Raw genomic sequence first — 15980 nt, forward strand, 5'->3', positions numbered from 1 at the left:
CGAGACCAACTAGAATATTTGGCGAATCCAATGGCCGAGTCCGAGACAAGTCTGAGTCAAAATACCAACGAGTCCGAGACGAGTCCGAGACAACAGAAAAGGGGCTCGTCGGCAACAGTCTATCTAGGACCTCTCTGCCCCTTAAAGGGGCACTTTAAATAAATGACATTTATAAATAAACAGTTTTTGACAGATAAAATACAGGCATGTAACTGGTTTTATTTCATATGACTTTATTGAAAAAGGGATTGTGTATCATACTTAAAATACTGCCTCTTGGTTTAAAAACAGTGACAATACAGAGAATAATACTCTAATCGATTTTACGTGTATGAAGGATATGTGTCAGAAGCTGCCTCAAAAGAAATGTTTCACATTGTCTTGGGGTCCAAAGTACAACATACTTTGATTATAAACACATTAGTGGAGATACATGTGAACCTGAATGTGTATTTGTTCCAAATAATACCCATACAATATTTCTGTAAAAGCTCTATTTGCACAAAGATGAAGGAGTCTATGTGTTTGTCTGACACACTTTAATTACACTAAATATTCTCTGCAGTGACAGTGGCAGTAACACTGCAAGGGTTAAATGTTTCCACAGGGGCCACAGTACTAAACATAAAAGCACTTAAAGTCTGATTAATAAAACTAATTACCTGTTATTACACATGTATCGCATTAACTGAATCAGTCATGAAACAGTGCGGTTAATAAAGTTTTTCCACGTGTACTTAATGCAAAATCTTTTTCGTGTTATTGAGATAATTATCATGTTTATACATAGGAAAGGTAGAATTTTACAGAAGTAACACAATCTTCTTTGATTTAACTCTATAGTTAATAAAGTAATTTGGGAATGGATGGCGGTGTTGTAATGAATGAAAGGAGACTTTTGTCGTTGTATGTCAATGCATTTGAAAACAGAAACATTTTATATTTAGCAATGTGTTCAAACAAATGAGTATAATCATATAAAATGAATGTCCATTAACTTCTATTAGATTAATGGGAAGTGAATTACACTTACAGGATTATTGCACCATTAGCTCCAAATTGATATCGTATCGACTGCGATCAGGCACTCAGCAAATAGACTGTGTAAAACAAAACTAAACATAGACCAAAGAAATTACCACAACCAAACACAATGTGCATTTCAATTTTAGGGAAAAAAAGAAAGTGTTGCATGGCAGCAGTTGAGTGAAAGTGAAAAGAAAAGCCCGTGGGGTGCTGGGAGTGTCCAGATTGAAAGCACATGTTGGTCGCTTGGATCTCAACTTAAAGGTATTGTTCTGTTTTGGCTCTGCGGCTCTATTGACACATAATACAGCAACCTCAGTAAAACTATTAAAAATTGAATCAAGTGTTCAACGGGGACGACTGGTGGGCTGAATAGTTTTCTGACTCATGTCATGTAACCCAATGACAGCAACTTTTGTTTTCAATCACTGTGTGTTGAACTTAACAGATTTCATACAGTTCACCGTTGTTACATTTCAGATGGGTGGATAAGGAAACAGTGAGGAGAAAACAACAAACCAGGAGGACAATATTTAATTTGTTTGGCTTAATTTTTTCAGCCATATTAAAAAAAAAAAAAAAAAAAAAATCGAAAAATGGTATCTAAGTGTTGCATACCATTACATATCTGTGAAATATTGCATGAAACCTTAAAAATGAAGCTTAATACTGTCTCTTGCATTTTAAGGACTATAGGCCTAGCCCTCATTTAGTAGCTACTGCCTACTGTACATTGCATTAAAAAAAGCATTTAGTAAGATTATACACAATATAAAAATAAAACAATAACATTTAAAAGACACATCTGATAATAAAGTGGCTCAAATATATATAAAAAAGGATAATCAATTTTTTTATTTTTGCCACCGTGAACATTCGCTTTGTGATATTTATCGTTCGGCTATTTTATGTGACAATTTATTAGCTTTTCATTCTTACCAAGGACAGGTGTTGGCATGAAATACTCTAGGTTTTCTTGATATACATTTACCTATAGCATCCTTTGATAAGGCGTAAGAGATAAAAAAATTATGATGATCTACGTTTTTCTAAAAATGAATGAAATCGAAAGTCATGCTTTTTGAGGTTCAAGGTTTCTTCATGTAGCATATTTTTTACTGTTTTAATATTTGGTCTGGACTCTGTATACTGATATCTTAAATCAACAAAAACTGTGCATTGATACGGTAAGTGTTTCATTTCTTTATAGTACTGTATATATCAAGGCCTTAGTATAACATCAGCTTTCTATTTTCATTTTTCATATCAGATTAACAACAGCGCTTTAAATATTTTGTGACTGGTAAAAAAAACATAATTGTGTTTCATATAAGACATAGAGGTCACAACATCCCTTCTTAAATCTTGCATAACATAAACAGTGAAGTATAATTATGTCAATGGCTCTGACCACTTATACTAAATATGTAGCACCACAAAAATCAGTGCTGGTTTCTTAGCAGTGTGTGTGAGCTTCCATCTGTTTGTTCCTGCTGGTGGAGCAATTTAAAGTTCAATTCAAGATACTGCTGTAGCATGGCCTGCCCTGATTGGTCACTGCTTGTGAAGGGTTAACACCATTGGCCAGCCTCTGTTACTGCCCCATGACCCCTCAGTCATGGAGTAATGCCTCTTTTAACTCCTTACCAGAGCAAAATGTTTACATTTAAGTCCGTAACATCTCCATCCCAAATACATTTTAGTAGTAGTACATGGAAATAAGAGTAGTCACTCCTTTTAAAAATAGTATACATGGAGATATTACTGTGATAATAAATGACTTGGTTCACACCTCTTTAGTTTGCAAAACCACAATTAATATAAGACATGACCAGCCAACATAATCCCAATCCTAATTTCCTTACAGGCGAATTATGTGAATATTTTTGACATTGACATGACATGAAGGTGGCACAAAGCCTTGTATGAGACAGAAAGCTCAAATTGTTCCTCTCAGACTGTGTGAAGTAGGAAAGACTATAGGCACACAGCGTTAGCACACACACACACACACACACACACACGCACGCACGCACACACACACGCACGCGTGCACGCGCACACACACACACACACACACACACACACACACACACACACACAAACACACACACACACACACACACACACACACACACACACACACACACACACACACACACACACACACACACACACACACATGCCCATAACTCACACACATGTATCTGACATTAGCATGTGTTCCACCATTTCAAGGTATAGTTGCACCTGGTGCTAACGTGGAGAGTTGGAGGTGACTGCGTGGGTGTACAGAGGGTTTGGTGGCGGTGCTGGGGACGGCACGGTTTGGCGGTGAAGTGCTGGTTCTGCAAGCGGTCCAGACTGGTTGACAGGTACATACAGCTTGTTTACATACATCCATAGCAGTGACAGGGAGGTATACAGGTTCGACCCGTGCCGAGGATGCCAGGCTTGACAACATACATGTCTTCCCTTTTTGTTTAGATTTTCTTGTTATTGCGTCTTCTAGATTTCTTCACCCTGGAGAGAGATACAGAAGGATAAGTATTAGCATGAAAAGAAGAGAAGTTCATTGTTTCTATTCTTTTGCTTGAACACATGGGAAAGTCTGTACAGGGAATTAGAACCAATAGATTGACTGAGTATGTTACTATGAAATCAAATCAAATCTAATGGTATATACAAACATGATGTTCTGCAGTTTTAACCCTTACCTTCATATGTCAGTTGATAATTAGTCTGGCCAAGTACAAACATTTAATTAACCAATTAACACTTACAGTTCTAATATTTCCCTTCACTCTCCCCTGTTTCCCCAACCTCCTCTTTATGAATCGCGTGCGGTAACGCTTTCTACATAAAAAAATATGTTACCCGGGTACATACTGTAGTCCAGGCAGCAACAAGGATTCCTTTCAAAAAAGTAATTGGAAAAATATGTGTAGCATACAAATGTGATTTCTAGGGCACAGGGTTGATAATGTACATCTTTTCTACCATGGAATATGAATGTGCAAGTGCTGCTCGTACCAGAGCGGTCATGGACATGTTAGGGGCCTCAGGTGTTGGCAAACAGTTTTGATGGTTGAACATCATAAAATGTAAATATAATTTATGTGTAACTGTAACTTAAAATGAAAGAGGGTGATGCTGACAAAGAGCAGCCATGCCATAAGAAAGGTTTGAAATGAGAAGAATTCAAGTTGTGAGTTCCTTTGATGTGAAGACAGGAGACTGCATTTCTGCATAGCCTCCACACACACACACACACACACACACACACACACACACACACACACACACACACACACACACACACACACACACACACACACACACACACACACACACACACACACACACGTAGAGAGTGTAACTCCACTCTCTACATACAGTATGTGCTGTGCCACATGCCAGCTTCAATAATCCACGATAACTCCCTGGATAATTTCATTTTTATTGTAAAGCACTTCTTTATTCATGCAGGTCCTTTATTATGTAACACATTAAACAATATCTCGTAAATCCTCAAAAATTACTTCATTCGTTTGTTTTCACATTGTGCATCAACTGTTTATGGTGTATTACTGTAAGAAGCAGACATGCAGCATGGCTATAATCACCACCAGACATGATGGGAAAAAAAATTATGAGGAATGCACACATTTTAACTACACAGCTCATTAAAAATTGAATGAGCTGCTGCAGTTTTTACTATGAATAGTTTTTACCCACAATGCTGCATCCCAACTGGGACAACTCTGTCACTGACGTAAAAATAGTGATGATAATTATGTATAAAATGCTTCTTCTAATGTTAAAAATACAACAAACACATGATTTGGTGCCTTAACAGTGAGCGAGCTGAGAGGGTAAAAATTATGAACATTTGATTCTTCTGTGGTCTTCTGAAGTCACAGAAACATGCTTATGAGAAAAAAGGAACCAGACATATCAATGGCAGATTTATCACTATTCTGTCCTGATGCTAATCATTTCGCAGATAATAAATCTGCTGCTTACATCAACCATGTCAGCGATTTCAGAGAATAATTGTCGGCAGGAAACTGAGAAATGGTCATTTGTAACAGTGGTTTATTTCTTCTTTGTATAGGCTTTAAATTTGGCAGAGAAGAGGGCTTTATTTCATGTTTGTCTCTGTCAGCGATGCTTGTGTCTGCACAGAGAGAGTGAGGAGTTTTTTTGTCTTACTTGTTAATGGCGTTCTTTAAGTACTGCTGCAGCCACTTGGTCTCCGGGTTGATGCAAACCTCCCTGTTGTTCTTTAGCTTGGCACTGTGAGAGAAAAATGTAGAATTTTAGGGATTAGACGCCACATTCAGAGAATTTCTGCTAAAAAGTTACACTGTTGTTTAACGTGAAGCAGGAGCAGTAGAGCTAGAGAGGAGGGAAAGTATTCTAGTCTAATCCAAACTCACATGTAGGTTAATAAATCAAGTTCAAGGACGTGTACTGGAGAACATTTTCACCTCAGGGCTTTCTTTGTAGCCAAACTTCCAGTGATGGCTTACAGTACAGAGATTTTATCTATTTTATTAGTTGTGTGGTTAACAAAAGTAACCCCAAGGAAACTTGACTGGCATTTTAATTAACACAGACCCTTAAAGAACCTGATTTGAGTTCCTTAGTTGGCTCTATTGGGTTCCATTTAGGCATTTTCTCCACAGGACCACACAGGTAGTTTTTGCATGTTTATCTCTGTCTATCACATTTGATCTTTCCGAAGTTATATTATTGTTATATACCGTATATACAGTTGGTAGAAATCTGATAAAAACAAGCTGTGAGAGGCCCGTGGCAATTTCTTGCATTTAAATGGTTTCTGGTCAGTAGTATCAGAAGTTGAAGTGTCCTTGAATGCAACATTATCATTTTCAGAACAGTTCCTGCTCACAACAGCAGAACCAAGTAACAATAAACAACTTTGATTTAGAATAAAAGGTGACAAATTCTTTTATACCTTTCTCAAGCAAATTTCTATTCCCTGCAATTTGATGAAATTAATGAAAAATGGCTTCTTGCAACGTGGGTGAATTGGCTAAAAAGCCATAGCCTATAATTGAATAATGGTGGGATGAAATGTACAATTCAGGCTATTATTAAAGTTAAACACACACCAGTGGTAGGTTCTTTCAAACCTAAATGCTACATAAGTAACATTTATAACTTCCCAAAGCATTATAAAGATGGTTATACTGTATCTGATATTGTTTAAGTTGAACAGATAATGCTCTAAAGGTAAATCTTTAACTTGTGGCTAATAAATCACATTAATATTACTTATTTTTCCTAAAAGCCCACTCTAAACAAAAACTCAATTAAACCCTCAGAACATCTTACAACACATCCCAGTTAAAACCAGAGGATTACTACTTCTAACAAGCTTTCACCTTAATGTCAAGAGCATCACACTGCTGCTGCTCAATATGACATCAGCTAACCTGTATTATTTTAACCAAAAACTAACCCAGATTCCTTTGTTAGTGAATATCATAACATAAATAAAAAAAAAAAATCTGCTCTATTTACAGGCTATTAACTCCTGTTGAATAAATCAAAGGATCTTGATGTTGAAATGAGCACATAATGTCAGGATAATATCTGATATGGTTTATGAAGGTTGAGTTCAGAAACACCTCAGCTAAGCTCTAAAAGCCTCAGCACATCCTTAAACACATCCAAGCTGAACACCAGAGGATTACTGCACATAACAGGCTGTCACCCACCGGTCGGCGGTGAAAAATCACAGCTCTCAGTTTCCACTCAGGCACAGCTGAGGCTCACATGGCCGATCACACTGCACTGTGTGGCTTATAAAGCTGTCTTTCACCGCACACCAAACATGCAACACTAGAGAACTTTCCCCGCTTCAGTCCCCCTACAGGTTGGAAGCGGAATTGTCCGTTACATTACATTGTCCAGTTCATTCGAACTACAGATCCGCTACCTGATCTGGTAAAACTTGCATTATGTTGTGTAATGGACAATTCCCCTTCCAACCTGTAGGGGGACCGAAGCGGGAAAAGTTCTCTAGTGTTGCTTTAACTCATAGTTTGATGTAGAGTTTGTTGGGGAAAGCCTTTTGGTGAGGATTAGGTTTAAAGCTATAGTGCATATATGCGCTATAGCTTTAATCACAGAAGGCTTGTATCATGTGGACGCGCCGACAGTTTTGTTGTCATTGCTTAGAATTCTAAGCAATGACAACAAAACGGCGCGTCGGCGCGTCCACATGATACAAGCCTTCCGTGATTGCGCACCACCCCCACCCCTCCTCCACACTGTTGCTAGTAACCAAGGAGGACATGGAGGATTAAAAAAAACATGAGACTTAACAACAGAGTTGTTAATGCAAAAGGATAAACAGAACAGGTTTTTATGATGCTGTTTATGTTGTTTATAGGATGAAATCTTGTAAATGATTGTATTGATGGTTTGATTGCATTTGCGTTTAATTCTGATTCGTGGCATATTTGTGTTATATTTTGTTCAAATAAAAACAATTTACATTTTTATTTCTCTATTATTTTTTTATATGACTAAATTAAAAACAAATAAAAAATGTTCATATTCATTCATTCATCATAAACGTTTGAAATAATTTGAAATAATGATCACATTTTGTCCACTTATTTCAAGAGAGTAAAATACAAAAGCTGAGAAACTGAACTCCTTTTTCTTGTTTAATTAAACAGTAGTAAAAAATATAAATTCTCCAAAAATTTGATTTTACAACTCGGATGGACAACATGGCCAAAATCTTATAACGATATAAATCACAATATAAAGTGTTTTCTGGTCATTCAATAAATAAATGAATAGTCCTTGGTTGTCCTTGTTAACCACATGGTAAAGCCTATTTTTGTATACTTCTGTTTGAATAAACTATTTGACCAATGAGCTAAATATTTTTAACAACTTAAGTTCAAAATGAACATGACCTGCAGGGATCAGCTGATGTAAATATTGCTGTAAAGGAGTTCGGCTGCTGTTTTTTTTTTACATTGCAATAGAAACGATAAATTTATTTTAAAAATAAATGCACAATAGACATTTTTATATCATTTTGACGATATATATCGCCATATCGCTCAGCCCTAACTCAGATGTTTATCGATATTTTCTCATCAGGATCTAATTTACTGAATAAGACTGGAGCTGCAGAGATTTCAGAATGATCACTTTGTGATGAACAGCTCTGTGGCTGCAGAGAGTCTGTGTTCTTGCGAGTCATATCTGGCCTCTTGATGGAGAGCTGAGCCAAACAGGCAGCCGAGTCTCGCCCCCTCCAAAGATGTGGCTCTCACACCTCGGTGGCAAAAGGTTGTGTATGAGAGTTAACGACTCAAGAGGTGTCTCGCCTCACTGTTCCTCTTTCTCCTCCCTCTATCTCTCCGTCACACCGCTCTGCAAATTAAACACATTCCTCTGCGCCTCCTCACTGCTCCCTCTTTCCTGCTCCCTCTTTCCTGCTCCCTCTTCCCTGTGGATTCAATTTGAACCCCCACACTCTCCTCCACCCTTTGCCACCTCCCCTGTTCCTCACCCCATTTAGATGCACACACGCGAGTGAATGAGCAAATGGCCACTAAACTTAAAAGAGTAGTTAAGGAGCATCAGTCCAAGCATCAGCTCCAAATCCCTCAAACTAACATCTGAGTCTGGAGGCCAAACAGCTCAGTAACTGGATCTGTGTTTGCTTTTCCTCTGGGGATGTCCCCGTCTTCCCCTCCTCTTTTATTTTATTAGGGTTTGCCCGCTCATCCGCTCAGGAGCTCTCTGCTGTTTTGATGTGTCTCCCTTCATCCTGTTTATCAGTCTGCTTGTCTGGATGACCAACTGAAAGCCTAAACCTTAATTGACTTGGCTGGAATTTGAGGGCCGGAGTTCCACAAGCAGCAGGTAGTAATTACTTCACAGCAAGTAAATACCAACAGCATGCTGGGACGGTGGGGAAAGGGCTTGGGGGGTGAGTGCACACGATGGGACACAGGGCAGAGGGGGGAGGGGGGACAAAAGGTATAGCGTTACCAGATTTTTCTCATCTGCCTCAATAGAGATATCGGGGCAACTCTGCGGGCTCCTCGCCTCCTTGAGTGACTTCGTGACTCCTCTGCCAGTTTTCTGGAGGGAGGTTAGCTGGAGTTTGAGTTCCAGCTGGAGCGTTGTGTGTCCTCTCTGACCTTTTGCCATTCGCTCACCCCTTCTAACAGTCACAAGCCCCCCTCCCTTTCTGGCAGAAGCCCCATAGCCTTTTAGTCTTTTGGCTGCATGTGAGGTTTCTGCTGTCCCGTTTTCTATAGCGAACAAATGAATGAGGCTTTTTAGTTAATGTGTTCCAGACTAGTGACATTATTCTCAATGTTGCTGGGCAGTTTGAGGCGGGAAATAAATAAAAAAAAAGTGGATAAGGGACACAGGGGGTCAGCAGAAATACAAAGGTAATCACTTTGACCCTTAATTATTGCTTCCTTTGCAAAACATAAATGGCCCCCTCGAGCTCCGGCCGTCACCGCTTTCCTCTTTCTGAGAGGATGCTGTTGTTTTAAACTCAGGCCTCTCATTAGGGAAAGAATAGAAGGATTAACACCATGCTTCACACATCCACTCTCTATGTTTTTAGTTAAGAAGTGTATTATTACATGTTTATTTTACATACCAAGTCATGGTGAAAAGTGGAAATAAAATATAAAACAGTAAAAAAGTTTAAATAAAAAAAAGGATAATGAAGCAAGGATTATGTGATATAAAACAGACCTAAAAAAATGAGGGCTTTATCAATAATAATAATAATTTAAAATAAATCAAGGATGGCAGATTTATTCAATGCCTTTAATTAAAAAAATGAATATCAGCACAATAGTTGACTTTTTAGGAGGCAGAGGCTCAAAAAAGGGTCATCAGCTAAGGTAGACTGGAAAATCAGTTAACAATGCAAATATGACCCTATTTTGACACAGGATTCCGCAAAATGGAGTCAAATCCCTCGCACAAGCTCAGCAAAGAAATCATATACAGTAAGTTGAGATCAGCTAGATTCCAGTTGCACTGTTGTAATCAGTGACAGGTTTAGTGCCAGTTGGAATTATTATCAAAATGTGATATAGCAGGCTTTACGTTACTTCTCCTCAGCTACTGATTCCAACACATAATGCCTAGGCGTGCTGCATTCAGATATGTGGGCTAATCAAGGGGGCATCTTGTCCAGGTGAGCTCTGTGCATGGACCCAGTGAGGATCAGCCACAAATTAGGTGGCCATATATTTTATACCTATATGCATGAACATTCAGTAAAAACAAAGACCTTAAAGTCCCTAAAAGTTATTTGTCAGAGAGTTGGACCAACATTTTTTTTTATTTTAAGATTATTTTATGGGCATTTTTAGGCCTTTATTGACAGGACAGCTGAAGAAATGAAAGGGGAGAGAGAAAGGGGGAATTGAACCCTGGCCCACTGCATCAAGGAGTAAACCTCTATATATGAGCACCCACTATACCAACCGAGCTATCCGGGCACCCAGTTGGACCAAAGTTGAGCGGCCATGGTCTTTGCAGCACAATCAATATTTTGGCAAAAAACAAGAAACTTGATTTAACTTTTAAAGGCAGCACTGATATGACACATCTTTTGAAATTCACCTACATACACCAACATCTAAAATAATTAACACAGAAGAGCTAGACAAGTGACAGAATCCTTTAAACGACCATCAATCGTGCGCATAAGGAAATGCATTTCTTCAAGTCAGTCACCACAATAATTTTACACTCATCCACTCACATGACTTGGAAGGGGCAGTTGGGTGTGTGGAGGAACTTGAGCTCTTTGATGGAGCGCTGAGGAACCGTGTTGAGGGTAGAACGACAATAGCACCGCTCTACCAGACTGATGGGCTTTGCTGCAAACACACAACAGGGAAAACAAATTAGCATCAGTGTGATAAAACTACAAGACAACAAATTGTGCAGTTAAAACAAGTAGACTACATTCGGTTCTTAGTGTTGTGTTACAAATACATTAAACAGGGCACAACAGCAGTTTTATGAAGTTAAAATATGAAATGTATAGATTTTCATATAGTCCTAAGCCATGTTTCCTATCAGCATGAGGGCAAGAAAAGCTTAACAAAAAGCTTTCATGAGTAGAGGATCAGACACACACACACACGCGCACGCACACACACGCACGCACGCACACACACACACACACACACACACACACACACACACACACACACACACACACACACACACACACACACACACACACACACACACACACACACCACACTATTGTTATTTGTTTAGTGTTGCAGGACACTTGAAGTTAGACAATGCAGGTTTGTTGACAAAGGAAACTTATTTTGATCTAAAGGTTTTGATCATATTTAAGCAGAAGTAGATAAAGTGACAGCTATATGTTTTTTTCTTTTAAACAATTTAAACATTTCATTGTTCATGAAACAGAGAAGGGTTCACTTTGGTTCATATGCGAATTGAAATATTTACATCAACTTAAATTACAATCCAAACACAGTAGCTTCTACTTTATTTCCATTGTGATTAAATGCTTGACTTCCCTCAGCGAACATATTAAAAGCATGTTAAATCTACTGTAACAAGCCTTTACAAAGCATGGGAACGTATGAGTTTACCTGCTATTGCTCTGAACAACATGTTCATTAAAAAGAGATTAGCCCTTTTATTGACCAGTCACACTCACACACACATGCAGAATTTCAGCTTTTCACTCCCTGAGCATTCAGCCTGGCCACTCTGAGGGAGAAGGGTCCTCTACATTCAATTTCCAATATTTGCCCCTTTTATGAAAGAGCACTCGGCGGCTCAGACGGCATCAGCAGCCTCTGAGAAAAATCACCTCAAGGACATTCTTAAAATGATTACAAATCACCCCTGGGCCTACATGGAGGTTTGTGGGGGGCCAGAGGACCACAGATACACCAAAGTAATTCCAACTACACACAATTACAAACTGATTTGGACCTGTAAACTGAAATACACTTTACAGATTTTCCGAAGAAATTATGATGGTTGTAAAAATGTCAGTGAAAACAACCTGCAATAAAACTTTAAAACTGGAATCCACCCTTAAAGCCTTGATGCTATAAAGTGCATTACTCCATTGATTACATACAAATGGTTTGAAAGGGAAAATGCTCCATTGAGGGTAGAACGACAATAGCACTGCTCTTGTATCAAGAAATGATTAGAAAAGTTCACAGAGCAGATGTTGGTTTTGTAACAACTCATTCTTTGTATCAGCCATTTCCTGGCTAAACACAAATGATTTAAACCAGTGCATCATGTGTAACAGACTTAGTAACAGACTCAACTAACAGACTTTTGTTCTGGGGTTCAACATATTCCTATTGTTATGCATGTTTATAATGCAACACCAAATGTGTTGCCACAAATGGCTAAATCCTGAGTAATATCAGCCTAATGATTCACACCCATTCAGGGTCTATTCTCATGCAAACTAAGGGATCATTATGCAGCACGCAGCACCGGGGCCAGAGGCGAGCATCCACTGCTATCACCGCCGTATTGTTTATCCCTAATTAGAAACTAATTAAAAGAAAGCAAAGGGAAAAGACAAATACACACATTTAGACCTAACTCCTTAATATGCAACCAGGGGTCTTACTGGGCCCAAAACAACAAGCTTAGCATAACGCAGGCCAGGCGACCCAACACCCTTCTGTCTCCTACCAAGGTTAACATGTGGGAGATTAATGTGGGGTCGCTGCGGAAACTGACCTCCTCCTGTGGTACGTGAAGGATTTTAGCCCAAAATACTGAATATAATAAAAAATTGCAATCTGATCTATTTATGAATCCTTTAAAATGTTACAAAAAGCTGCAGTAGTAATGCAGATTAGTGATTACAGTCAATATAATATATATTGCGATTTCACTTCTGTACCAGTAATCAAGGGCTGCAATTAACAATTGTTTTCATAATTTATTAATCTGCTGATTATTTTCTCAATTATTCGTTTTGGCCTATAAAATATCACAATTCAAAATGTCCCACAGCCCATTTCATATTTGCAGTTTTTTTTTTAGACCAATAGTCCAAAATCTGAATATATTCAATTTGCTATAAAAATAAAATAAAACAGCAACATTTTCTTTTGGATTTTTCTGCAATTTTAAAAAGAAAGAAAGAAAAGGATTAAACAAACAATTGATTCTCAAAATAGTTACAGATTAATTTTCTGTACGTCGACAAATCAACTAATTGTTTGAGCTCTTCAATAATCATTTATTCAATACAGGTAAATGGTGGATGAATCATTTTGGATGAAAAGTCTACTCTCTGGAAATTATTATTCCATGTCTGAAAAAACATGAGAACTAAATCAAAGCAGGACATCAAAGTGCTGGAGTTTAACAGCAAAAAGTGAGACATATTGTGTGAGATAAGTGCGATATTTAAAACGGTATCATTCTTGTCTGAAGCTAATAAAACTCACGAACTATCAAACCATCACCATTCAGGCGAATGAAACCTGACAGAGAACTGCCAACGGTGTCAAAAGTTAAGGTTTGATAATGAACGAGAAGTTAATCTTTATTTCAATTTCAGACATTCACCTGATTTTCTAAAATAGATTGAATCCACAAATCAAAAACAAAATACACAGCCAAGATGATTAAAAATAATCCAAATGCTAAAACCCTCAACATCCAGACATCCTCATCTTGAGATGGTTTGGAGGACTTGTTGCTTTAAGACTAAAACATCTCATGGAACAACATTCCTTCAACCAAGAACCAGTGAAAACCCTCAAACAAGATCAAACCAACAATCTCTATGCACCATAAAAAGTATCCCGTCCGTCTCCTGGACTCACCGTTGGAGGTTGGTACATGTGTGGCCACGGCCAGCAGAGCCATCAGTGCCAGCAGTTTGACATCCATGGTGGTGGGCTAACAGGCTGCAGGAGGGCTGCTCTCTCTCTCTCTCTGTTACAATCCAGGGCACAACTGTGACTGCCAGCTCTGCTCTGCACTGTGTTAAATCTTCAGATTGGGAGAGAGAGAGAGAGAGAGAGAGAGAGAGAGAGAGAGGAAGAGGGAGGAGGGATGGAGTTTCTCAGGAGGGAGAGAGGGGGTCCCATCATGGAGGGAGGAGAAGAGGTGAGAGGAGGGGGTGTGTGGGGGGGGGGGGTTGGGAGCAGCACTGAGTCAGTAGAGACTTCCTCGATTGTAAATGTGTTGGCTGGGAATCAAGGAGAAAGTCTGAGGGGAAATCTCTCTCTTTTTCTCCTCACTTTCCAGTTAGGGTTCCTTTTTTCTCACTTTCTCTGTTAAGGTTGCTCTTTTGTCTATTTCATCGTCTTTGTCGTCCTTTTCTTTTCCCCTTTTCCAATTCATTTGCCACTTCTTGCCACCTGACATGCACACACGCACACACGGCTTTTACGCGCGCACACACACACAGCACACGAACCCCAGCATAACACACACAACACACACACACACACACACACACACACACACACACACACACACACACACACACACACACACACACACACACTGAGTCCTCACTCAGACTGTTTTCAGAGCCAGGACTCCCTGCTGTTGCACTAATATTGTTGTGTTATTGTTTACAGGGACACAGACTGCGCTCTCTCTCTCTCTCTCTCTCTCTCTCTGTCTGTTCTCTCTCGCTGTACTCTCTCTTTCTTTCTCTTTTCCCCACTTGTTGACTCCCTATCATCTGGCTCGGCTCCCATCCATGACGCCTGGTTCATGTCTGCTCCTCTGGATTTCCCGTCAGTTTCACTGTCTGCTCTCTGATGAAGCTATTAAAGGAATGTTTAGATTTGTCAATTGTATGATTAAAATGAGATTGGGATAACCTGTGTTTACATGTAATACAAAAATGAGAATCACTGTAGGTTCAGTATATAAACTAATTGTGAATGACTAATGCGATCCCCCAGACCAACATCTTTTTTTTTTAAAAGCTGATATTTGGAGAGGAAGCTTCTGCCATGCTGATGTTTGCTATGCTCTCCACAGCTTTAAATGCTATATTTATCTATATTCTAAAGGATGAAGAAGAAAAACAGTTTATATTCCTTTTTTACAAGTAGAGTAAATGACAAATTTTGGAAACATCTTGCCAGATGTGAGAATATTACATTAATTCATATGCAAAAAGCTCTGTTAAATTCCTTATTTTGTACATATTATCGTCAGACCTTAGGACTGAGTCTGTCAAATAACTCAAAATAAAACCTCCTTTTACATGTAACGTTTAGCTTCGACAGTAAATACAGCCATTGTTTCCTTGACCCTCTGACAATGAATCTTTATGAACAGTTGAAAGGAATTATATCCTAATATACAGTAGGTATACATTTGTAGGAAACTTAGACTCATTCATAGTTCTTGTTTTTTGTTGATCAATAATCAATAGTCATATAAACTAAGTATAAGATATTAATAATAATAATAAAAATATTTAGCATTTAGTGCACATATTATGTCTGAAAAATGAAATAAAAACATGAACAATTTTATAGGACATAACAATAATTCCACATATACATTTTTCCCACTTCTCATGAACTTCTTTTTTTGTTAATAACCCAACCAGTGAGGCAACTTTTTGGGAATCATACCAAGTGATTTCAAGTGATTGTAGAGGAACTGCTCAGCATTTTGGGAAATACATACATACTTGTTCATATTTTGCTTGCAAAAAGTAGTTTGGTATCAGCTTTAGCATCTAACTGTCTAAAAAAGTGAATAAACGGACAACCCAAAAATGTTGACGTTTTTGTGAGTGTTGGAGGCCTATATTATAGAAGAGCTGATATGGTATGAAAAACTACATAGCATTATTAGCTTGTGAATGCGTTGCAGGCTCCTTGTTACATAAACAGCGA

The 15980-nt window shown here is 38.5% G+C and overlaps 1 protein-coding gene across 2 annotated transcripts; it reads right to left on the minus strand.

The window, feature by feature from the left end:
• Positions 1-213: 213 nt before the first annotated feature.
• Positions 214-14079, minus strand: cxcl12b (chemokine (C-X-C motif) ligand 12b (stromal cell-derived factor 1)). 2 transcript variants are annotated; one of them, XM_039815221.1, is made up of 4 exons: positions 13932-14079; positions 10832-10949; positions 5242-5325; positions 214-3549 (listed from the first exon to the last, which is right to left on the minus strand). In XM_039815221.1, the coding sequence occupies exons 1-4, from the start codon at positions 13996-13998 to the stop codon at positions 3510-3512; spliced, it is 309 nt and encodes a 102-aa protein (XP_039671155.1). In that variant the 5' UTR covers positions 13999-14079; the 3' UTR covers positions 214-3509. The 2 variants fall into 2 exon arrangements, with proteins under 2 accessions (XP_039671155.1, XP_039671163.1); XM_039815229.1 differs by lacking the exon at positions 214-3549 and having other exon boundaries at positions 5238-5325.
• Positions 14080-15980: the final 1901 nt, after the last annotated feature.

This window comes from Perca fluviatilis, chromosome 1 (assembly GCF_010015445.1).
Source record: "Perca fluviatilis chromosome 1, GENO_Pfluv_1.0, whole genome shotgun sequence".
NCBI lineage: Eukaryota > Metazoa > Chordata > Actinopteri > Perciformes > Percidae > Perca > Perca fluviatilis.

What these genes read in the sequence shown, in the direction of transcription:
- cxcl12b (XM_039815221.1), bottom strand. Translation starts at nt 13,998, where the DNA reads ATGGATGTCAAACTGCTGGCACTGATGGCTCTGCTGGCCGTGGCCACA. An exon ending in ACATGTACCAACCTCCAACG is followed by an intron (nt 10,950 to 13,931) that starts GTGAGTCCAGGA and finishes GTGTGTTTGCAG; the next exon opens with CAAAGCCCATCAGTCTGGTA. An exon ending in TTAAAGAACGCCATTAACAA is followed by an intron (nt 3,550 to 5,241) that starts GTAAGACAAAAA and finishes ATCTCTCTCCAG; the next exon opens with GGTGAAGAAATCTAGAAGAC.